The 26029-nt window shown below is 29.2% G+C and overlaps 1 protein-coding gene and 1 pseudogene across 1 annotated transcript; both read left to right on the plus strand.

Moving 5' to 3' along the window:
- The first annotated feature begins 7570 nt into the window (after positions 1–7570).
- Positions 7571–7885, plus strand: LOC113550866 (annotated as a pseudogene).
- A 4432-nt stretch (positions 7886–12317) lies between these two features.
- Positions 12318–23248, plus strand: LOC113553259 (transcription initiation factor TFIID subunit 4-like). Its single transcript, XM_026956489.1, has 15 exons — positions 12318–12664; positions 13637–13908; positions 14641–14954; positions 15255–15419; positions 16531–16596; positions 16665–16886; positions 16963–17082; positions 18494–18625; positions 19321–19742; positions 19827–19993; positions 21574–21704; positions 21766–21948; positions 22020–22136; positions 22534–22578; positions 22644–23248. Exons 1-15 carry the CDS (start codon positions 12318–12320, stop codon positions 22755–22757), a joined length of 2817 nt encoding a protein of 938 aa, XP_026812290.1. The 3' UTR covers positions 22758–23248.
- The last annotated feature ends 2781 nt before the right edge of the window (positions 23249–26029 follow it).

Consider the following 26029-nt stretch of genomic DNA (forward strand, 5'->3'; position numbering starts at 1 on the left):
ATAATTTTTAAGCTAACTATCAAACTAAAACATAAAGTATTAATAAAAGTATAAAACACAGTATAGTTCAGTTAATTTACTTGTATTTTTCAAGTCATTCTTAATTCTTTCACTTTGTATTTAATAACTAATAGTAACCCGTAAGTAGGTACCTACCTAATAGTATACCTCTATATTTTTCTTTGTGATAATAAAATATCGTGATTGACTTAAGGCCACGCCACTATTTTTACGCCGTCAAATATGTGTATCGATTTATGACTATAACACCCAGGCACGTATACAGGGAGGTTTGGGGTTCAATCCCCTCCCCCGAAATTTTTTTTGTATACGTGCCTAATAATACCACAATAAGAACAAGCTATAGGTTATAGTTATATAGTACCTCAACTTTCGTATACTTCTCCTATAAATTCAATGTTATTTATTTTCATTTTTGGGTTTAGGTCTCATTATAATTTATATTATATGAAATATATTATATATCTGCCAAAATCGAATGGGATATGTATGTACCTCGCGTGACTAACATATAACACATTACCATAATACATTTATTTTATTTTAGTAGCGTAAAATCGAGGCAAGCCAATACGATACAAGAAAAAAATAGGGCCACCAGGCACCAATGTATACCCTATGACAGTGTTTGGCAAGTTCCTTATAAAAAAGAATTCGTTCCGTTCGTCGTTCTTTTAAAAAAAAAAAAATTCGTTCCTTGGTCGTTTCCACCTCATATCGTTTCTGCGATACTCCAAGTCCCCAAATGATGACCCTGGTGTGGTTTAGGATTTAGTAGTTAGTTTCCTTACACATCAGTTGGCATCTCGTGAATCCGCCTGACCTACAATGCTATATATTCCTATTAGGCACGCCACTTATGGAAAATAATGAAGTGTGTACATACATATTTAAATAATTATATAATAATCAGATGGATAAAATATAATCTTAACTACCTATATTATTTAATTTGATAAAAAAAACATTTGAATACAGAATATTAATTACTTATTATTTAGTAATCATTTAATCTTCATATATAAAGTGACTGCGCGTATGTCACTAAACTCCCCCTTAACGGTTGGACCGATTTGAATGAATTTTTTGTATGCGTTTAGGTGATACCCTGGATGGTTTAGATTAACAAATCAGCCCGATAAAGATAATTATTAATGAGCCCCTACATTACTTAAGGGACCTCTGTACAAAATTTCAAATTTCAAGTTTTTATTTTTTTTATTTTTAACGGTTACTAGAATACTAATAACATAAAAAAAAAACAACAACAAAAACATAGACATAGACATATTTAAGTACATATTTGACATACTTATCATTAAAGATTTTTGATTGCTAAAGGATACTAAATTAAGCATCTAAATAAGGTACTGAATAAGTATAGAATAAGAATCTACATACGACATACCCTATAAATATGAATAAATTGGCGGGGATGAGTTGAATTTTGAATTCTATTTTTAACTTTAATATATATATATATTTATTTATTTAATAATTATCATACAAATCGATTTTCAAAATTATTATCATTTGGCGTAATATTATAACGTATTACGTGTATATTTTATGTCATAAATACTTTGTAATATTTGTATAATAAATATATTTCTATATTGTGCATTATTAAATGGTTCCTAATCTATCTTGAATAGCCAAAACTGTCCCTGTATTTTATAAATAAACAAATAAATATATATATATATAGTATTAGTAGTATAACTACTTTGAAAATATTTTAATACAATTTACATTATTAATATTAATAATAACATAGGTATATTTTATCATGGCTTTTGCGCTCTTTTTTATGTGCCCTTAGCTTAGGCAAGTCTTGTCAAGCCCAGCTACGACTCTGCAAATTGATATAAATAAATTTACTAAACCGTATTTAACGTATGACAAACGGATACATAACAAATATAACGTTAATCACCACAATAAACCTTTTTAAATTTAACGAATGGACCATTTTAACTTAAGAGTCTTAAATACGATTTGAAAAATATCACGTATTAATTATAAATTACGTAGGTAAGTATAAAACTATAATTGAGTTATTTGAGTACGATCAATCAACTGCACTTAGTGGCAGTAAATATACCACTGCTTACCCAATATATTTCGTATGAACAAGAAAAACTGATAAATAACTATTAATAATAAAATTATTTAGTATCTAAGACTTTAGATACTAAATTGTATCGAATTCCTTTATATTTTGTCGTCGGTGTTATAAAGATAAGATAAGTCTATCTCTTATAATTAATTATATAATAAGATAATATTAAATATGACAAAAATAAAATAATAATTCAACAGTATTGTAATAATGAATTCATGTCACATATTGACGTATATTATATGATTTATATGTTAAGGCTGCCGCGGATCACAGGTTAAGAACTGTTGTAGAATATATATCTTTACTTAGTCAATTTTACTTATCTTGTTTGCCAGCGGCAGGGGCGGATCCAGACCAAGATAACAGGGGAGGGGGCGATTTTTAAAGGGCACACATTAATTTTGATGAAGTATTTATTTAGGTACATACATATGTTACTTTCCACAGTCTCGTACAGAACAAAAAAAAAAATTTTTGTATTAGATAATAGTAATAAAAAAATATATCACTATAATTTTGTTATCCTTGAAGTATAATTACGTCAAAAACTAAAATCAGGGACTTAAACTATTTTTTTTGAGAGAACGGGAGGGAGGGGCGATCGCCCCAATCACCCCCCTCTGGATCCGCCACTGGCCAGCGGTGTATAACTACGTGGAGAAAGGAGTGATGATATGATATATCACCTAAAGAACCTTTATTTAACCGTAGTGTTAACTTTTTTTAAATTTATAACATTTATTATTTTGGTTTATAAATTGTCACATGTTCTGTGAATTTAACATCAGAGATTTCCTATTCTAACTATTAACAAATTATAATAAAGAATCTAGTATACCTATCTCAATCCAAAGATCCAAGAAAATTAGAATAATAAACAAGTATGAATTACTATGTATATTATAAGGTATGAAAATTTGTTTTACACTTGGCAAACATACTAAACGGGGCAAAAATTAAATATTTTAAAAATAGGAATGCAAATTGAAAAAACTTGAATCGATAAAACAAAATAGCATTCATTAGAATATAAGTACACTCGTGAACCATTTATTTATTTTATTCTTTTTTTGTAACGTAATACCTTATTTTTGGTTTTGGGATGGATAAAAGAATATTATTTTCCCCCTCAAAAGTACCATGGGGATAATTCCTACACCTACATAATCCTCCCAAATAACATCTATGGTTTTATTATGATCCTGGTTACCCCACAGTTTGCTTTATCCATTAATACGTAATCAGGGGCGTATTTAAGGGAGGGACACGTGCCCCCCCCCATTAACCGTATTTTTATTATATGAGATATTTTACAACTCTACGCCCCATGTACGCAAATTTGAACTTTTTTTTTGTGCCCCCCTCCTCTTATGACATTTCTAAATACGTCCCTGTACGTAATTAATTATAGTACATACCTATATTTTTGTCATTAAGTCGATGTTTACGTGTGTTGTCAAAGGTTAAATACTTGTAATTTATATAAGTATTATAAGTTATTATTTTTTCTAACAATTTTTCTAGTAACATTCTTATGACTTCAAAATAAAATATGAACAAAAATAAATTTAATAAATATTGCACATACTTTACTTTACTTTACCATCAGATTAAAAATTTAATAAAAATATAACACTCGTTTTTGTGCAGACTGCAGGAACACTAAGCAGCCTCCAATTACGTTTGATATTCATGTATTGTACAGCACGAATAAAATCAATAATTCAAATGCCAAAACTAACCACCAAAGTCATGTATTTGAACGACTTTCTGGTGATAAATATAAATCAGACATCTCACTATCTCAGTATTTCGTTTATCTATAGTTATGATATATCATCGTCCATTTTGCTAATGATAATCTAAATCCAGCAAGTGCTCCATAACGAGCTGCTACAGTTTGGCATAAACACCAAGAAACCCACCCAATTGAATAGCAAAGCCGCTATATAAAAAAAAAAACGAAAATTAAATTTAAAAATAATTCATAAAAATAAATATATAAAAAAAATGGATTTTGAAACAACAAGTGTCTTATACTTTAAAGTTTAAATGGATCATCCGATGTAATACTATGATATTGCATTTATACGAATATATACGTGACACGTCTATTATAAATAGTAACATGGTAACCTAGGCCGATAATCGATACTATAATAATTATCACACATGAGATACGACATTATACAGTACAACTGCAATATTATCACAGACTTTACACATAATTTATTATTTTCAATTTTCATATAGTATTATAATTTATAATATGTGGACTGCGATAATGATATTATAGCAGTTGGTATTAAATACATAAACATATACAGCGTAATATCCATTAGTGATCAATGATCAACTCAACAGCAAACGCAGTTTATAACGAAATCGTTTCAATGTTATACATTAACATAAAATAGATAGCAATAAATCGTAGCATTATTTCAGAACCTTATCATTAATTTTATTTTAATTAATCGTCTTATTTATCGAAAATTATACATAATATAGTTTCTCACTCCTCGTGTTTATAACAGTATCATCGGCGTGGTATGCCGATTATAAAAATGCTATCCGTATCTACATTATACATTTATACGGGGATTAGATGACAAGCCGATCATGTCCAAATTATATATATTACGTATACTGCGTTTATAGTCATAGATTAGATAAAATAAAGTAATTATTATTTAACAACACATGGCAAAAATGTGAAATATAATATACTTACTTTATGTACCTACAACCTACGTAAATGAAAATGTGTATATTACTCTTGTCTCTTACGAAGTATATATTGCAGTATATATTATATATTAATAAATAATAATTATTAACAAACATACCTAGTAAATTCATGATAAATGGATAAATTGATGTCAACGTTTTAGTTATATTGTTCAAAATATCATGTTATATATTTTTTCCATAAATTATTTAATCGATAAATTGTAATAGGTACTGAAAATTATGTGTTTCCCACATATTATTGTATAATTTCCAAGGTTTTTTTTTTCATTAGTTATTATACTCGTATATTTATTATTTATCATAATAATATAACATAATATTTGTTTATTGAATTTATACCTATTTCCTAAACTTGAATACTCGTGAATTGATCATTTGTATATAAAATAACATGAAATAAAAAAAACAGTTTAATTAATAAACTATTATAGCATTTATACTTTATAGCATATGTGCCTGATTCATTAATTAATATAATTCTCAGCAAGTAATTTATTACTTTATTCAACTAGGTAGATAGATATATTCACGTCATTCACGAATTACCGAAATATTTAATATTGTATATTATATTATTATTATAAATAACTATTAGTTTTTTGTCAACTAGAAATTCTCGAGACTATTAGAATGTTTTTCATTTATTTTGATGAGTTTTGAATTTCTATAATAAGCTGTAATATAGAAATAAACGTAGGTGTATTTAAAATTTTCGAAAACCTAAAAACAGTATATTGGCCCTTGCTCAGTTGCCCCTTTGGGTATATACTTTTTTCAGTGTCGGTAGCAAGGATAGGCCTTCAGAGTTTTAGGATTTCTAATATTTGATTACAACTAAGTACTGCATAGTTTAATAATTCTACCTAATAATATTTTCTATGGATTTTTGTACTAATTTTTCATTATCATAGAAAATAAAATTACAACCATATATATATTCATAATCGGCCCCTATTTTGAGCGACCCATTGAGATTTTTTCGCTAGCTCGTCGGCTCAATCGTACATGAATATATAACACATAAAAACTATGGTAGGTATATGGTTTTTTACTTTTAAGTGTTTACATTTTGGTGTTTTAATTTATTTTCAACATAACAAAATGTACAAATTGACTACAAAGTACCTATATAGGTATATAAAAACATTTTTTCGTTGTTATTTTCAGAACATGTTAAAAAAACAATTATAATTAGTATAATTAGCCTTTTATTAAAAATATACGATGCGTAAATACATGAATATATGATCGACTCGGATATTCGGAAAAAATACTACATAATAATAATAATAATTACCATTCGTAACTATGTCAAATTTTTTTTCACTGAATTCGAAAACAAATTATTTTTCATTGATAGTTTTTCAGTATTATTAAAACTTATTTAGCACTACAATCTCAAACATTTAAAATTCAGCAAACAATCAGTTTTATTCGGTACCTACATATATAATATCAATCATCGAATTGATTATAAATAATACTATTTATAATCATTGATAATATAATTTTGGTTTAATAGTACGATATATTACTATTTACGGTACATATGTTACACCAAAAACATACGTATAGCGTAAGTATCATCAAGCAGTATTTTATAAAATAGGATGAATCAATGTAAATGCTGCAATGCGCGGTTCAGTATCCAGCAGTTGATGTCGAATCTGTGGTAATATTATATTATTGTACAATAATAAACTAAAACTACAGTCTACTTTGAATAAAATGCTTTATTAATTATAATTTAGAATAATACTAAATATATATATATATATATATATATAATAAGAAAGCACGTATAAATGAGGAAAATATTCATGGAATTTCATTTTTCTTGATTTTCTTAAATAGTTTAAGATAATCAGTGTAATTATTAATTTTTTTTTCATAATGTGTGTTCGAGGTGCGAAAAAACCTGTGGTTTCATAATTTGTCCAATTTTAATTTGGTACTCAATAAATAATAAATTAACCAATAATATACTACCTAATACCTATATTCAATACGCGTCACACACGTCTAAGTTACACATAGCATAGGGCTCACATTTGCCGCATTTAAAAATATATCTTATTCTTATATTATGGTATCTTTATAGTCTAAGTATGTGTAATTTCTTAACATGCGGCTTATTCTACCCGGCTCGTTCAGTTAAATACCGAATATTGATAGCATAAAAAATCGTATTATAAATAATCCTATGAATTCTTATTTTTAATAGATTAATATTTATTAGTAACTAAGTGCGTAAAAAATGTATACAAAAAAGCGAATAATGACAAATGGTTGTAACGTAATTTGGACGCAACCGTTTGAGTATGTGGACAAGATTATATAAATGTAATTCTTTTATTTTCATAAATACCTATGACAATCAGAGCCGTATTAACCATTAGGCACTGTAGACACTATAACTAGGGCCTATCAGAAGATGACTAAAAAAAAAAAAAATAGTATTCAAAAGTGTCTATGTTATGAAATTCAATTTTTACATACGAACTACGGGTGGCTTAATCTGGCCCTGATGACAATAATACAACAATATATAAGTTAGAATAATTATATAACATTATGTGTAATTTATAAGTATACATTTTATTCAAATATGCATAAATGTAAAACATTGCTACAAAACATAATAATTATAATTTCATTTAAATTTTAGTGAAAATGACTGTAACTTTGATATTCATTCCAATTAATGATATTGATTTGGCAATTGAATTGTTGTTAGAATACTTACCAGAGAAATACGACCTTTACTTGATTGGTTTGAAGACAATTATGTTGGACGAATTAATGGAAATGGAAAAGGTTACTATTAATTTCATCCAGTATTTGGAAAATGTATAATAGTTTTGAATGGAAAAACAGAACCAACAATCACGCTGAAGCTGCAAATATAATACAGAAGACTACATGGAATTGAGCGTTAATCATCCAAGTTAATGGTCTTATATAACATATCTTCAAAAGTACAGGTAATAAACTTTAATTATAATCATTAATCATTGAGAAGCAGGAAATAGTCCCCTTAAAAATACATTGATGTTGATAAGAGGATTTTAAAAATAGTTCAAAATTATGAACAAATTAGAATTTTGTCATTTTTGAGAAGGATGGCCCAAAATATTTCTGTGCAGCAACTATTAAATTTTGAATTACTATATTTTGTAGCAATGTTTTGAATTTATATATATTTGAATAAAATGTATGCTTATAAATTGTAATGTTGTATAATTATTCTCATAGGCGTGTCTAGACCTTAAACGCAGAGGGTGCAACCTGGTGCGTACCCAGGAGGCTAAAGAGCTTTAGCCCCCCTTTTTGAACAATTTTTCTTAATTCATGGTGCCATCTGAGGTCGCGGGGGGTCCAGATGCATATCCTGCACCTTCGTGGACACGCTATGATTATTCTAATACCCATATGAATATTACATGATAGATAATAACTATGCATCATGTTTACGTGTCTAGGTGTGGTCATTAATAATCGTAATAAAATCTTACGATAAAATAGTCATTACGGGGTTTCCATCAAAATATTACATTTTGTCCAAGTATCGTGGTCAATCTCGATTTGTCCGGGTATTTCTGAGGTTTGACAAATTTTCATCCATAACATATTTATTATAAGGAAAATATATTTATACAAAATGTATTAATACATAAAATGAAGAAATAAACTATAAAAACAGTTAGACCACACATAGTTTTTAGTACCCCGCACAATTTTAGTCTCTGAGCTATAGTATCACTGTAGATTCAATATAAAATAAATACACTATATCACACCACGGTTATCCGGGTTATCTAATAACTACTTGAATGTTAGATTATCTAGTTATTTATAATTGTAACTAATTACTAATATCCATATCAGTTGTGTTATTTAGAATCTAAATTTTAGATTATGGGGTTCTAAATGATCGTTTACTAAAACGTTTAATTATAATATTGTACAATCGGCTATATTTTATCCCATGTCGTATATTTTCAATCTATTTTTTATCAACATTATTTTTAATTTAATATTGCATTATAGTCAATGGCCACAGCGGCATAGTCCACAGTATATTTCAATTTATGAAATTTTCTGAATATTATTTTACACTGTAAACTGTAGAAGTATAAACATGAAACAAGTGACTATTATAATAGTCAACGATCACGGTAGGCACATACGCTGCAGACATTTTTTTTAGGCGTTTAATGACTTTCCGAAAATATATAGGCATTTGGGGTGATCCATTTAAGACATTAAATGAGTTACCTAATAGTGCATTATATTCATAGAGTAATTTATACAGGTAATATAGAGAAACAGTCTCTTTATTATATTACTCTATGATTATTGATTACCTATAATACTTAATACTAAATTATAGACTCGAAGAAATGTATCAAATTATTTCAGCTGAAATACCTGATAAATACTTTTTTTGGCTCTACTTTACATAAAATATACATTTTATTTGCTATATTGTATTGACCAGTGACCACATGTTTTGACCACACCTGTAGACGAATTAAGGGGCTGCCACACCAATATTTGTTTTCTCTGTCTATCTCCCACATAATATAGGAATAAAGATATTCTGTATTTCCAGAATTACGACTTTCTATTTTAGTTTAGGGCAAAGGCACTTATTATATATTAATATTTTATAAAAAAGAAATAGTTCTATAAAAATTGCTATTAAACAAAAAAATTAAAAAATTAAATTGTTCGTTGATTTTTTATTCTTATGAATACAAATTAAGCATTGATTACCAGCGTGTTTCCAAATATTCAAATAAATTATAGAGATCATGAATGGCTAAATTAACGTGCTATTATTGACTACTAAAAACATTTATTTTGATACATTGTATTTTACCATACAATAAACATTAAACATGTTATCCGGTCAACTAAATTCATTCAATTGATAATGTATTAATGTAGTTAACGAAAATGAAGCTGGACATTTTCGAACAGAATTTTTGAATTCTCTCGATTATCTAGGTCTATACTACTGCATAAATTACAACTAAAAATTGGTTTATCAATAATTTTATTAAAACAATATTAATTCACCTCGACTTTACAAGGGAATTTGATTAGTTATCAAAAATACTATCAAATTAACAATCACATGAATGGTAAATTTAAAAGGGAACATGTATTGATGTCCAAAATATCAAACTTTATAAAATTCGCAAATTAAATTCAAAAGGTTGCAACATGCCCGATTCAGCTATCATTTACCATGATCATAAATAAAGCACAAGGACAATTAATGCAGATATGAGAAAGGGATTTTGAAAATGTTTGTACTTCTTCCTGTAGACAATTATAATAAATATCCGTTTGTATGTTGATAAACTTCGAGATTTATTTATATGTGAACAAAATTATAGAACTATAAATATTATTCATGAAATAGCATTGTAATATAAATGTCTAAATATACCTAAGTATTTTATTATTATTTAAATTACAATACTAACACAAGTTTTATTCCATTTAATTTAAAATGTATTATAAAATGTTTATATTGTAAAACATTTAATTGCACTAAACACACAAATTGTAGACATTTAATTTAATTAAGATCAAATTAATATTTCCTTATATACATAAAATAATTTCTTTCATTTCAATGCATGTAAATATAAATATTATTTACTAATTAAATAATTGTTTTCTAGGAGGCAAAAAAATACAAATATTATGTTTATTAAAAAAAAAGTTATTCATTATAATAACATCCGTTTTTCAAATCCCTCCCCCTGTTATAACTTTTTTCTGCAAGGGTCGCTGACTGACGTATTAAAATTTTCAGTCAATGGGTTTTCGTATATTTTTATTATTTTGTGTCATTTATTGCATATTAACAGAATTTGCTGCCCCCATACAAGCACAACAATATACGTATCCATCACTGCCCGATAGTCTGCATATTATTTGTAAAATTAATAATTATCAATTCTAAATTGCGTACCAACTTATTTACCATGTACAAGACACAAGTTGTTGACGTCAGCCGCCTGTTGTATAATAACGACTATTGTTTTTGTTATAATGATACCGTGACTAAACAAACGTAAGTACGATCACTAGCCTAATTTATTATTATTTCACGCAGATATTCTTCTTCCGACATTAGAGGTAATAGGCAATACTGTCAATACTACTTACCACATTGAGAAAAACAATATTAGAAAACATTGAAAATAAATTTTCATTTACCGAGTAAAAATTGGATGGCTTTTTAAATACTAAACCTAGATACTTACTTATTATTTTAAAATAAAACTCATAAAAAAGCAGTGCCTCGGGGTCATGTAGATTCAAGTCAGTGCCCACGGGAGAAATCCTTATGCGACGCTAAGATTTATTCACCTTAGGCAGTAGACAGCATTACAGCAGTCGTATGGAGACTATAATAATATTATATCCACGACGCATTTCGTGAGCGCGCAAACTATAAAAACTACTGCTGAAGTGATGACACGTTTTGGTCGTCGCAATACCGTTACCTTGTAACGTATTACATTGTATACCATCGGAGATACTACTACTACTACTACTACTACTACTATAACAACAGTAATACTACCAATCACTCACTACTGGTTACTACACAATACTACTACTACTACTGGTTACTACAAGATAGTGGATACTACAACTGTCTACCACTACTCTATGTACGACACCCACACCTCGCGACGTCGTCTTCGACGTGCAAACGGTTGGTTCATTATACGCTTTGATGTCGCGTCGGCTTGGCAACACTGCGCGCGGCGTGCCGAATAAAATAATATTATGAATAAATCGAGTTCGTTACGCGCGCATCGTTACGAGTACACACACGCGCGCGGATGGTGTGGAATAATATAATAATAATAATAATAATAATAGTACTACGGTCGCGCGTATTCCCCTCTCCCCCTTACAGCACGGCATTTGTACGCTGATGAATTACGGGAGCGGCGGCCGCGTCGTCATCACCCGCGGCGCACGGCCACAGGGGGTATTGCGGACAGCTGGCCGCGGGTGTTGCGGTGGCGTAAAAGCAAAGTTTGTTATACTTCGGAGATAACGACGCATAGCGGAGAACTTTTTTTTGTCGAAAACAAACAATAACAACAACGTACGCGCTAACCGTACACACGGGTACGTTGCACTACGCGGGCGGCGTAGGAAAAAAAATTGTTAAAAACGCGCCGTTTTCAGTGCTACGGGTGAGTAGAGGGGATCGGTCTTTGGACGGCTGGGCGAACGAGCGCGACGGGGAGGGGAGCGCGCGCAACCGACGGCGACGTCCGGTGTGCGCGCGCGCCGCTTCGCCAGGCAGTGCGCGGTGGGGCGGGGGAACACCGTGTACGCATGCGCACATCAGTCTGCGATCCGAGTCGGTCAGAAAATGGCGTCAGTCAAGTTTCTGGAGGAAGTACTCAGTAAGGACGTGGACGAAAACGCGTTCAGTGCAATCGTGGTGTCGCTGGAAAGCGAGCTCGTCACCAACACGTCGGTCGTGTCCACCAGTAACAGGAGTCACCACCACAACAACACCAACACCAACAACAATACCAGCAGCAGCAGCAGCAATAATGCTGTCGCAGCTACAGCGGCCGCGCCGCAAAAACAACAACAACAGCAGCAGCAGCACGTCTTGGTCAACGGTGCCCGGGCCGCCGCCTCCTCGATGAACAAGTGCATAACCGCCGTCACCGCCAACAACAACAACAACAACAACAATAGTCTTATAAGGTAGTCGTTCGTTTGTTGTGTGGGGGGGTATCACGGCCGTTTTCGCGCACTCGACGATGACGACGATTTTTGGCGCGCGCCCTCCGAACAGGGATCTCCTGCCTCCGTTGACCTGTCGACGGTCGTACGATATACGCGGGTACGTGGTCGGGGGGGGATCGTCGTGAACGAGAGTAGTACGGTGCAAGGTTTCGCGACATAACTTCGGCTCGGCATGCCGTGTGCGGCCAATATCGAGATCGAGAAAGCGCGAGCTATTTGACCGATACGGATCGACAACACGCACTCTGGCCGTCGAAATCACAACTACGACTTTGGCATGGATTACGGACGACAAAAATTAATAATATTAATATATCAATTAATAATATACTACGACAATATATAACTGTATGTGGCCGCCGCGGTAACATACACTACTGTGACGAATGATGACTGAAGGCGTATGGTCCGTTATAAGTCGTCGTCTACGACCCTGCCGGTTAACGGTAATAGTAGGTGCTCGTTTTACACGTATGGGTCGTTGGACGTGGGTATTCGAAAATCGAGATAACCCGTAACAGCTTACAACGAGACCGAATTAAATTTTTCCTGATAACAAACAATAATATTTACCTTTCACTCGTTCACGTACAAATTATATTACGGTCGTGGTTTCGCGCACTAGATTTATAGCTTTATAAGTCTGATCATTCCGCGTTTGTACGTCAAAATGTCATTGCCCACTGAGTGATAGCGTTAAGTAACCCAATTTCGCGCGATATGCCTTTTTGAGGTTAGACCACTACCGAGGTGTTCCGCTGAGTGGGCACGTCGTTACAAAATGATTGTGGATAATAATAATTTGGTGTACGCCACGGACTTGGATACGACTTGTTAGTGTTTATCTCAGTCCGTGGCGAACGCGCTCCAGCGTTTAACCTGTGCTGATCGTTTTGTAATATTTGTTTTTTTCGTTTGACGTGTATATAGCCACTGCGATAGTTTAATGCCGGGCATCAGTCAGGCGGATTTTGTTGGCCAACAGCAACAACAGCAACAACAACAACAACAACAGCAGCAGCAGCAGCAACAGCAACACCATCACCATGTCGTCAATCCAACGCTGGCGCATAACTACGCGGCACCGCAACCCATGAAATCGCTAGACCAGGTCAAAGTGGTCTACTCCAATTCGGCCAACAGTCGAAATTACGTGCCCGTCAACTCGCTGCCCAACGGCACTATTAATTCTACCAGTACAGGTTAGAATTTGTCTTGTTGCGCGTTGTTGCCCTATGCGTCGCTAACGCTACACACCTTACACCGACACTATATGATATAATATAGGGATAATACCTACATGTCTTACATGACTTTGTCCGGACTGCCAATGTTTCATACGAGTAGACTACGAGCCCTACTGTGTTGGGCACCACCGCAAACAGTCTCCGACTCCATTCTCTGTACACCCATTACACTATGGAACAGTGTTAAATAACATGATCCGTAACTTGCTGATGACTTGCATTGTCAATGTCATGTTATTCCGTATTGCCCGTACGCTGTTGGTTAATAGTGGTAGCTTATTATGACCTATTTTCGATAAGCCCCAACGAATAATCATCATTTCATAGGTAGGTGGTAATCCATTATTTCTTAATTATTTTTACGTTTTAAAATATATATCATAAAATCAATTAGTGATATTATTTAAAATTCTGATTCAAATGCTGATGGTTGATTTACTGAATCAGATTTTTAAAAAAAAGTTGACGTTTCTAATTTTGTTCTCCCTCAGATTATTTCTTTTATCGTGTTTTCTATAAGTCCGGTAAAAGTTTGAAGTTTTTTAGTTAGTTTTTTTACCAATCAAAATAATTTTTGAAATTTATTCTGTAGGCAGTACAATCTGTTATTTAAATTACTTATATCAAACCAATAAGTTGTTGATAGCTTAGTTTGATAGTTAAGTTGCTAACATGATTTTTTTACAGGTACTGGAACTGCTGTTGTAATTAAGTCAACTTCCCAACAACATCACCATAACTCGCCTCCGGTTTCCACTATGACTTTACCCGGACAAGTATCGTCCAATCAATCCTCTGTTTCATCTAATGTTATTACTGTTTCCAAGCAAATGGCGCAAGGCGTAGTTACTGGTAACTCTCCTCAAACAATTTTGCCAGCAAATGTACAAATACTAAATGTAAATGCACTGCGGCCACAAAATTCTCAAGGCGGAGTTAATAAAAATATGTCAAGAGTAATGATACCTCAAGTAGTTGGGGCCCGTCCTGGTGCACCTGGAGTAAGTTAAACAATTGTATACATTATATACTAACTTTGCTTGTATTAAATAACTTATAAAAAATAATTTCTAACTCAAATTATTATTGGAAATACTAAGTTAGTCTTGATAATTTGGATAAGTTCAGGTTGCTTAGAAATTAAGAATATTCAAATGATTAAGAAATGTTGTGTCTACCCTATTTATCTAATAACAAATTTAAAAAAAAATGTGTTCACCAGATTTTTTAAAGGTCTAAAACTGAACTATTGATTTTTTACCGGATATATACTTAAAATCATTTTTATTTGTTATCTTTAGCTTACTCTACAAACACTCCAACAAGCACAAGGTGGACATATATTGTTAAAGACTGAAAATGGCCAGTATCAGTTATTACGAGTTGGTCCAGCACCTAGTCAAGGAAATGCTATTACTCAAAATAATGCAAATTTTAGAGTTCAATCTGTTCCTTCAGTTGCAACTGTAAGTTATATTTCATAATTTTATTTTTTAAACCGTGATAAGAATAAAATTTGTTGTTAACAAATTCTAGTAATAATATATTAGGATATTGTAGAATAACAGGGAATGTTAATAATTTTAAAAGTAAATATATTAATTATTACAATTTAATTTTTGTAATATGATTATATTAACTATAACCATTAATCAATAATAGACTATACATGACCTTATATTATTTAATATGTGATATTGGACATTTTATGAGACATATAAGTTAAATAAATATATCACTTCACAAAATATTGAAGTAATATTAATAATAATTGAAACTAGGCTATTGATATCAATTATTTGTTACCCATAAATTTTTAAACACGGGGATATGTTATAGGTCGTAAATAACTTAATATAATTTCTTTATATATATTCTTTTGATCATGAAAGAACACTTGTTTTGCACATGTAGACCGACACCATCTTTATAGGTATGTGAAATAAGAGAGGAAAGATGTGCGAGTTTGGGTGCATTTTGGTCTTCATCCGGGTACGTTCTTTTGTGGGCCTAAATATAGGGCTTGGGTTTATATGCTTCGAAGTTTTCATTTATGTCCTAAAAGATTCAATAAAATACACAAAAATAATTTTATTGTTAATAATATAGTATAATAAATATTTTATGAATAAAAAATCAATTAAACCATGTTGAAGTCATAAAATTGGCATCTGTATGTATATAACAGCCCAGTAGTCATGTGACGATCTTGTCACTAAGAAAAATGTGATTCATGTAATTTTAATACAAGATTATGACATACCATACAAAGATAAAAACACATACTTTATTTTATATTTTAAATTACCTAAAAATGGAAAAAAAAAATACTCAAATAATGTTATTGGAATAAAATGCTCTAAAACATATTTGTAACTAGGAAAGTATCCGTGTCTTAAAAAAAAAATAATTAAAATACAAATGCATTGAAATCTGATCTCTAATCATTATAATTATTATTTATATTGTGATTTAAGTTAATAATTATTGCATGATATAGTAATAAACTGCCCTTCCTAACTTATTATAAAAGAATCTGTGTATGTATTTAAATTTAACTAAAGTATATTATTTCAGAACAATGTTTCCATTGCTGGTACACCAACTACAACACCAACTCAAACGATAGCTCAACCTCAACAGGTATTGTTAACAATTTATTCAATTTTATTTAAGTTAATTGAGCTATTTATAAATTATTCAATTTTTAGGCGCATCAAAAAATTCAACAAGATAATACTAAAGAAAAATGCCGTAAATTTTTAGCCAATTTACTTGAATTGTCAAGTAAAGAACCTAAACCTGTAGAAAGAAGTGTGCGAACCCTTATACAAGAACTGGTTGATGCCAAGGTTGAGCCAGAACAGTTTTGTGATCGACTCGAGAAACTTCTAAATGCTTCACCGCAACCGTGCCTTATTGGTTTCCTCAAGGTATCATTTATTAATTAGCTTTAATTAGCCTTTACTTATTTGATATTAATTAAGTGTATTTAATATATGTTTATAGAAAAGTCTACCACTTTTGAGGCAATCACTTATGTTAAAAGAAATGGTGATTGATGGAATTCGACCACCACAACTTAGTGCTCAACCTACTGTTGTTTTAGCTAATCAGCAGCAAGCAACGGTAAAGATTATTTTATTTCTTTTTACATCAAAATTTAAAAATTTGGTATTTGTTAGTTGTTACGAATCATTGATGATAAAATTAATGTTTTTGTCCAAACCATTTTATATTTGACAACATTTATAATAAAAAATAAAAAATTGATTAAATAGCTTACATTTTTAAATTGTAGATATAAAAAGTTAAAATTATAATCATTGAAAATAAATACTTAAAATTCTTATTTTTTTTTAAATGTATACTACTCGCAAATTCATTATGTGAGATGTATAACATCAATGATTAGTTTTTTTCTACTTAATTGTTTTAATAAAATCAATTTCATGTTCTTTATTTTATTTATTTGGTGTTTGAAGAATTCATATAAAATAAAATTTACTAAAAGAGATTATTCTAAATAGTAATAATTTTCATTTAATATATCCTTTATCCCATTACTTTTTACGTTTTGGCAGTAATTAAGCAAATAGTTTATGTTTATTTTTCAGTGTGTCATTTTATATGTTACACTAAACATTTTGTGGACTAACCTTAGATTTAAATCTGGTGCGTTCCACTAAATACTTTGTAGTATACAATTTGGGAAAATGTATTCATTTAATTGTATAATATTATTGTTGAAAAATTTTATTTGGTTGTGAGTTTTGTATTCCAAATAATGCTATTAAATATTTTTGAGATTGTATTGAAAAATACCTATTTTTCTTCAAATTGTTAAAAAGTTTTTATGAATCCCATTAGTTAATCTAGACAGTTTCAAAATATTGTGATTATAAAATTTGGAAATCCAAAATTTGTATTTAGGATTACATAATGCCATTTATAATATATAATTGTGATATTATTTTTTACGGAACATTGTCTCATTTTTATAATTGTTTTTTTTTTTTTTAAATAAAGATTCATATTTTGAAAAACCACCCACAAATTTAAATTTTTTATTCTTAACATAATATTTGTACTGAAACTCTGGATAAACTATTTGTCCAATATTAAAATTTTTTATTTTATATCCTTGCAATATAAAAAAAAAAAGAATTGACTGAAAAATTAATCTTGGCGCTTTTAATAGATAATAATCTGTTTAAGATTATCTATGTAAAATAATAAACAAGTTATAAAACAAAGATTGCCTCGGAATTGTATTCAATTCTTACATAGTAAAAAAATATCTATGTCTATTATAAAATATCTCTAGCATGTCTTTTCAATAATTCTTGACTGGAGATCTTTTAAGAAGATTTCTATACTTACTTAAAACTATTAAATGATTTTATATTATTTAAATTTTACAAAACAAGACATAAAGTTATAATCAAAATAATTATTGTATTTTAATGTTTTCATAATCTATCAAATGTTTTCACACTTGAATTTATTATTTAATACAATATTATTATACTTTTAATAGAATACACAAGTAATGGGAAATATCTTAAGTAATGCAGCATCTAACCAACAAACGGTTAGAATAATGACTTCCCAACCAGCCTTAACACCAGCAAGGACAATTAATTCTCAACAACAACATAGAATTGTTTCTGTAAGTTAATGTCTTTTCTTTTTTTAGCCTTCTAATTTTCATAGATCCAATCTAAAATTATAAAGCAATATTAAAACTGCTTTTACTCTACTCTAGTTGCTTGATTATAACTAAATTATTTTATATTGTTTGATGTACTTAAAAAATCAAATTAAAGGTTTATATATTTTTAAAAAGTTACGAGTGTGTTGAAATATTATATACTGAAAATTAGGGTTGCCATATGTCCCAGTTTCCCGGAACTGTCACTGATCTTTGACTTAGTGTACCGGTGTCCCGAAAATAAACTTTCAAACGCCTATTTGTCCCAGTTTTAGGAAAAAATTTAAATTGTTAAATTTCGACAACTTTTTCAAATAATAATTGTAATCGAGAGTCAACATTTTATTGTTAACGAATAATTTATAAAGCAATGATGCCAATCCATAGGCTAAATATAAAATAATAATATAGTGTATAAAATTATAACCTATGGTGTTGTTTTTGTAATACATACCCTATACTCAATGGCTAATATGAATCAATAATATTTATTTATTTATTTATTTGATATTCTTTTTGTCCGTCCCGGATTTGTTTGATGAAATTATGGCAACCCTACTCAAAATATATAGCCATTCCTTAATAATTGAATTTTCAATAATTGTTCACATTATTGTGTTCATTTCTTAATTTGTTGTAATTTTATATTACAGCAACAAGTCAGGGTACAAACTCCAACAGGTCTTACAGCTGTTAATAAAATGGGTTCAATTCGTATTCAACCTCCAGTAGTATCTTCTCAAACTGCTACACTTCCTCCACCACTTACATCAACATCATCCCCAAGACCACCAGTGGGTAGTGGTCGGCAGATGCTTGTTAAAGCAGTACCTCTTAAAACACCAACTGGATCACACATTAAAATTAGTACTCCTATAGTATCGACACCACTACAAACTAATAGTATAACAATGCCTCAACCTCGGATACCACCATCACCAAATATTATAGCACAACCAACAATGATCAATAAAGCTCCAACACCAATTACTGTAGCTCCACCAACAGTAGCGTTATCTAAACCTCCATCCAAGGAAAAAGAGAAGAAATCGTTTTCGTCATCAGCAGCATATGTGTAATTAACTATTATTTTAATTGACATAAAATTATAAATTATTGTCAAGTAAAATTTAAACATAATACATTAATTTTTAATTAGTGGTGATGATGATATTAACGATGTTGCTGCTATGGGTGGTGTCAACTTAGCAGAAGAAACCCAAAGAATTTTAGGTTCCACTGAATTTGTTGGAACACAAATTAGATCATGTAAAGATGAAATACTTTTACCGCAAAATCCATTAGTAGCAAAAATTAAACAAATTGGTAATTATAAGTCATATATATTTTATTTAAATTGATTTAAGGTATACTCAAATATTTAATGCATTTATTTAAAGTATACTATATACTTTAATTGAAACCTTATCCAGACCATCTTTGTTATGCAGATTTTTTTTATAATTAGGACATCATGTTAAAGTAAAAATATAAAATGTTCTAATTCTATAAAAATTATTTCAAGTAACAAAGATAATTTTAATAAGATTTCAATTTGAGTAATAAAATTATAGAGCATATTTTAAATTGAACTATATAATATTGTATTATCAATATCAAGTAAACAAGATTTTCATATAATTAAATCAGTAGTTTTTTCTGGGTATGCAAGTTGTATGTCAACGCTTAACACTATTTATTTATTTATTTGTTTAATACTGTAATGTATATTAATATATTAATATTAGTATTTCATCATTTTATTTTCAAAATTTCTGAATAATTGTAGGTGCTCATGTCTATAAATAGTAATAAGTAAATAAATTATTTTTAACTCTAAACTTGGCCGTATGATGACATTAGCTACAACAGCGGTCGATATTATAATGAATTATTATATTGTGTAGGGCAGTGGCGTATATAGTGATGGGGAGGGGTTAGGGGTTCAAACCCCTCCCGAAATGTATGGTTGGTACAGGCATTGATTTTGATTATATAATTAATTGAAATTTTTTTTTAACCCCCCTGAAATTAATTTCTATATACGCTACTAGTGTAAGGCGTTAAATTGTCATCAATAGCTTGTAGTAGCAAATATACCCGTGGTCATAATTTGTCGTGATATTGTTGGTCAACTTCAGTATAATGTTAATACTAAACCAAGGTGTTGAAAATAAAATAAATGAGTAATGATTAGCCATTATAATATCTGTCAGTGTATTCTCAAATTTTTGTAGGACCTTCTATGAAATATTATAATTAACTGTTAAAAATGTATTTATTTTTGCATTTAAAATACTATTATTATTTATTATAATACTTGCAGTGTATTGTATATATTTCTGTATAAGTATTATTTTATTTAATTTTGAGGTATTCTATCTATTTTTTAATACTTTAAATATTCAAAATATATGATTTTAATTAAAAAAAAAGTATAAGTATTGTATTATTTTTTCCATAAAAAGATTTTCCTAATTATCAGAAAAACGCTACTGATTTATATGTATTTATTACACCAACAATTGTAATATATTGTTAAAAATAATTAATATAAGTGAAATGTATTATTTAATTATTAATATATAATTTACATAATACATTAACCATCATTTATTACAGTTTTAATTATAATGGTTAAATATTTTACATTTAACTATTATTATTTTCAGCATAACTTTTTAACCTATTTTTTTTTTTATGCTCAAAAACAATAAATTATACTTATTAGTAAAATATAACTATATTTTCATACTTTCAAATGATACTTTTTGATATTTATTTGATGATTGGTTATTACAGTAAAATTATTCATCGTAACAATATCAGTTTTTTTATCTTATCTCATTGCACTTTATAGAGTTTTATGGTATTTAAAGTTAAATATTTTATAATTTTGTTTTCAGTAAATAGAGAAGGTTTAGAAGATGCTGCAGCAGATGTACCAGCATTAGTATCTCACGCAGTTGCTGAACGTTTAAAAGATCTTTTAGAAAAATTTGCCGTTGTAGCGGAGCATCGTTTAGATTTTAATAAAGTAAAATTTAAATAATTATCAGTTAATACAATTTTTTAACATTTTATATTTTAATGTCTAGGCGGATAAACGATATGAAATTACTAGAAATGTTCGAGGTCAAATCAAATGTCTTGAAGAAATTGACAAGGTTGAACGTAAAAAGCAAGATGAAATGGAGCGAGAGCTCTTGTTACGGGCAGCTAAAAGTAGATCTAAAAACGAAGATCCAGAACAAGCAAAATTAAAAGCTAAAGCCAAAGAGGTATTATTAATAATTTTATTGGTATAAAAATTAGTTTTAATTATCAATTAATATTTATCCTCAATTTCAAGATGCAAAGGGTAGAGATGGAAGAACTACGACAGCGAGAAGCTAATTTAACTGCCTTAAATGCAATTGGACCTAGGAAAAAACCAAAATTAGAACCAGGAACAAGTCCTAGTTTACAGGTATTGTTTTTTTTTAATTTAAATTTAGAATTTGAAATTTGAATTATAATTACATACTTTATATTAATTTAATTGAACGTATATTTAACAATTTTTATTATTTCATTGTTGATAATATATAATTTATCTTTCAAATCGTATTAAGTCATAAATTATACAATTTAAAAAAATGTACTCCATTGAATGGTTAAGTGGTTGAAATTACCTGTATTTGTGGTTCATATTAACTAATAACTTCTACATACATTACAGTAGAAAAATTTTGTTTGATAGAGTAAATAATATGGTTTTATTATTTTTAATAAAAGAGCAAATTTAGATAATTTTTATTGTATATATTACATAGCTTAATATTTTTTTTAAGACTTAATGTTAAATGATTTTGTTTTAATTTCAGAACCAAAATTCTAGTATTAGTACCAGCATAACAAATAGACAAACAGTAAGTATAATTGTAGTTATCAAATAGTTTCATAAAATAAAAAAAATATGTATTTATATTAACAGATACCTAGACAAAGGATAAAACGTGTTACTATGCGAGATACACTATTCGTACTTGAACAAGAAAAAGATATTCGTAGGAAAGCAAATTTCATGTTCAAACCATTCTTGAAGTGATATTTACCATCAGATTGTCATTGTAGCCGTTCCTTATTGCGGCTGATGGCTAGTCATGTTGACTACGTTTTCTGCCGCATTGTCGAACTAATTCAAATTATTGTTAAAAACCATTTCATGCTAGATTAATTCTATCTACTAAATTGTTAATTTTTGTTATATTGTTTTTTTTCAATCACTGTTAATTTTTACCTTTTTTGTTTATCGCAATATAAAACAAGAAAAGAGGTTATAGACCGTGTTCATGTTAGTTATAAATTGAATGCAGTGAAAAAAAAACTTATGCGATGTATCAAATATGGATATTAATATTAATATCACTCATTAAGCCTATGTTAAAAATAATGTATTTTTTTATTGTAAATAACACTAATGTATTGTATGTATGTTAAAAAAAAAAGAATATTTTGTTAATGTAAAAAAAAAGGGAGTTACTCAATTCTTATTCTGTAAGTTATAATCCGAAATAAGTGAGCACTCATTATATTATTTTGTATAATGTATATATTTTTTTATTATAATTAATAAAATTAATAGGGTTCAGTGATTTTCACACGCAAAAAAAACTGTTACCTCACTTTTCAATTATATCTATTTTTATCGTTCATAGTATAATAGTAAAGTGTACAAGTATATTTTTAAAGAGATAGTTATGATTTGATGACAGCCAAAACAAAATATTATGCATTTTACTGGACAATGTTGAAGAGAGAATACTACTTGTCCTGGCTACCAAAGATTACAATTTATATTTTACCTGCCATATTTTTTTTATATTGCTGGAAAGAATGATTAAAAACAGTACATTCCATCGTGCAGGTAAATACATAGATTATTTAATGTTTGAGTTCTACGTAAATTCGGCAATTTTTAATCTGGCCATGTTTTTCTGCTGTACTCTGATGTGGTCAAATATATTAAGATCTTTTGTTTTTTGCTGAATTTACATAGAATACAGCTTCGTTAAAGTTCAAACAACTATCTATTATCTAGTATTTACATATAATTAAATTATTAAATTAATACTGCTGATTATACTATTTTATATTGTAACACTGCTAATATCACTTATTTTGCATAATTTTTTTAACTAAATATTCTTCATTTATCCCCCTCACTCTCGCTATCATAATGAAATGCTATGACACGGTCTTATAGAAGACTGTGTATTGCTGTGATGAGGCCTTATCGTAGATCACGTTTTAAGATATAATGTAATATTATCTTAAATTTTTATGATATGATAACTGGGTGTCTAGGTTGCTCATCGACACTACGAACAAAGGAATAATCCCATAATATCTTATTTCTATTCACCAAGCCATATGTCACCACTCGCCTTATTTAGCATCAGTAGCCAATGTGTATAACCAGTGGTATCCTGAGAGGCAGTCTTATAAAGTACTTAAGTAGTTCAGTACTCAAATACATTTGAAAAAAGTGCTTTGGCACAGTATTTTAGTACTTTTTTTGAAAGTATAAAATTGTACTTAAAATCAAATAGTTTTTTATCTTGCTCTATGTGTAGGGACGCATAAATTTAAATAAATTAATACAAATTGTACAAGATTTTTATCTATAGATCATTCATTATAGTGTCTAAATTAATATATTGTAATATTTTTAGAAACCTAAAATATTCATCTAATTGAATGATTTACACAATTCATCGATTTCCTTATAAAATTGGAATACATTTTTCGGACTACTTGAATAGTCAAACTAGGTACATATAATTACACGTTAAACAAAAACAGTATTTGTAACTTTGTGAGTATACATAGATACTTTTTAAAAGCATCTTTATCCGTACCTGAATAGTGAATACTGTTTAAAAGTATCTTTTACCAGACTGCCAAGAAAAGTGTGTTAGAAATTATGCACACGCTAATGGTATTACTTACTTTGTCATATCACTAATATTATTTTAGTTACCTAGGCTCTTAAAATTACGTGTAGTAGGTACCTATTATTGTTTTTAACTACCTACCTGGCTACTTCAAAATATTTTCATATAATTATATAATTTATTATAAACATCAGTAGTTCCCAACCTCTTATATTCTTCGCCTCCTTTGTAGATTTTTAAAAATCTCGCACCCCCTCCTATAAATTAAAAAAAATAGATCACCTTTTTTGTGTACTTTAAAAATCAACTATAGAATATTCGGAATGACTATTTTTTTATTGATGATAATTATAAAATATAAATAATAAAATGTGTAACAATCAATTAAGGTGAAATATTATAGTAATAAATTAGTATAAAATATTAATAATAGTAAATAAAAAAAATACATAATGAAATTAATAATTAATGTTAATGCTGACAACACCTTTCTTTGGCCAGTTTCGTAATAACTACTTGTGCCTCTCCATCAATTTGTACACGCCCCCAAGAGGGTGGGGGGTGCTCACAGTTTGGGAACCAGTGATATACATATTACATTATTAAACGGTAAAAATAATAGCAGCTTATTCTTAGACAATTATAATACATCCTTGTAGTTTCTATAGGTAGATGGTAGATACTGCTGTTATAATGACATTGATAATAGATACTTACAACCTATGTAGGATGTACCTACTTACCTACTTAGTACTTATAATATTTCATTTAAGTTAGTTAGGAGGTTTTAATTCATAAAAAATTCTAAATTCTGCTTAATGCCCTCATTGTACTTCCGCTAAATTTAGCGCTAATATAAATATTATTTTATAAAAATCACAAATTATTTATACAACTACTAAACTATGTGAATAATATAATAAGTCATGCTTAAAGCTGTTGTTTAGGGAAGAATATTAATTACTTAGTAGGTACCCACCTACGCCATTCAGCATTGTTAATGGCATTATTGGTATAAATATTAAATAGATAGGTAAGTACTAGTAACAATATGTAGGTAATAAAAATATAATCAGCATTTAAATGTACATTAAGTAAATACTCTCAGAACCTTTTTAAACTACTACAGTGAAATATAACTAAAATACTTACTAAGTTTTATGATACTTAATATTATATTTGTATTATCTTCAAGTAAAATGTTTGGTAGGTATCTTTATCGTTAAAAATGTATACCTAATTGTTATCAATGCGTATTGAATTATTTAAATTCATGTAAGTAGCCGAATTTGGTTCCCATTTGAAAAAGGAATTTCATCAATAAATTAACTATAGTCTATAACCATAAATGATTTGATATTAATTTTCTGTAGCCCGTAAGCAGAGTATCAGCAGCATATTTTTACATATAAAACCACAAATA

This window comes from Rhopalosiphum maidis, chromosome 2 (assembly GCF_003676215.2).
Source record: "Rhopalosiphum maidis isolate BTI-1 chromosome 2, ASM367621v3, whole genome shotgun sequence".
Taxonomy (NCBI): Eukaryota; Metazoa; Arthropoda; class Insecta; order Hemiptera; family Aphididae; genus Rhopalosiphum; species Rhopalosiphum maidis.

What these genes read in the sequence shown, in the direction of transcription:
- LOC113553259 (XM_026956489.1), top strand. Translation starts at nt 12,318, where the DNA reads ATGGCGTCAGTCAAGTTTCTGGAGGAAGTACTCAGTAAGGACGTGGAC. An exon ending in TCGTCATCAGCAGCATATGT is followed by an intron (nt 19,743 to 19,826) that starts GTAATTAACTAT and finishes ATTTTTAATTAG; the next exon opens with TGGTGATGATGATATTAACG. An exon ending in AGCAAAAATTAAACAAATTG is followed by an intron (nt 19,994 to 21,573) that starts GTAATTATAAGT and finishes TTTTGTTTTCAG; the next exon opens with TAAATAGAGAAGGTTTAGAA.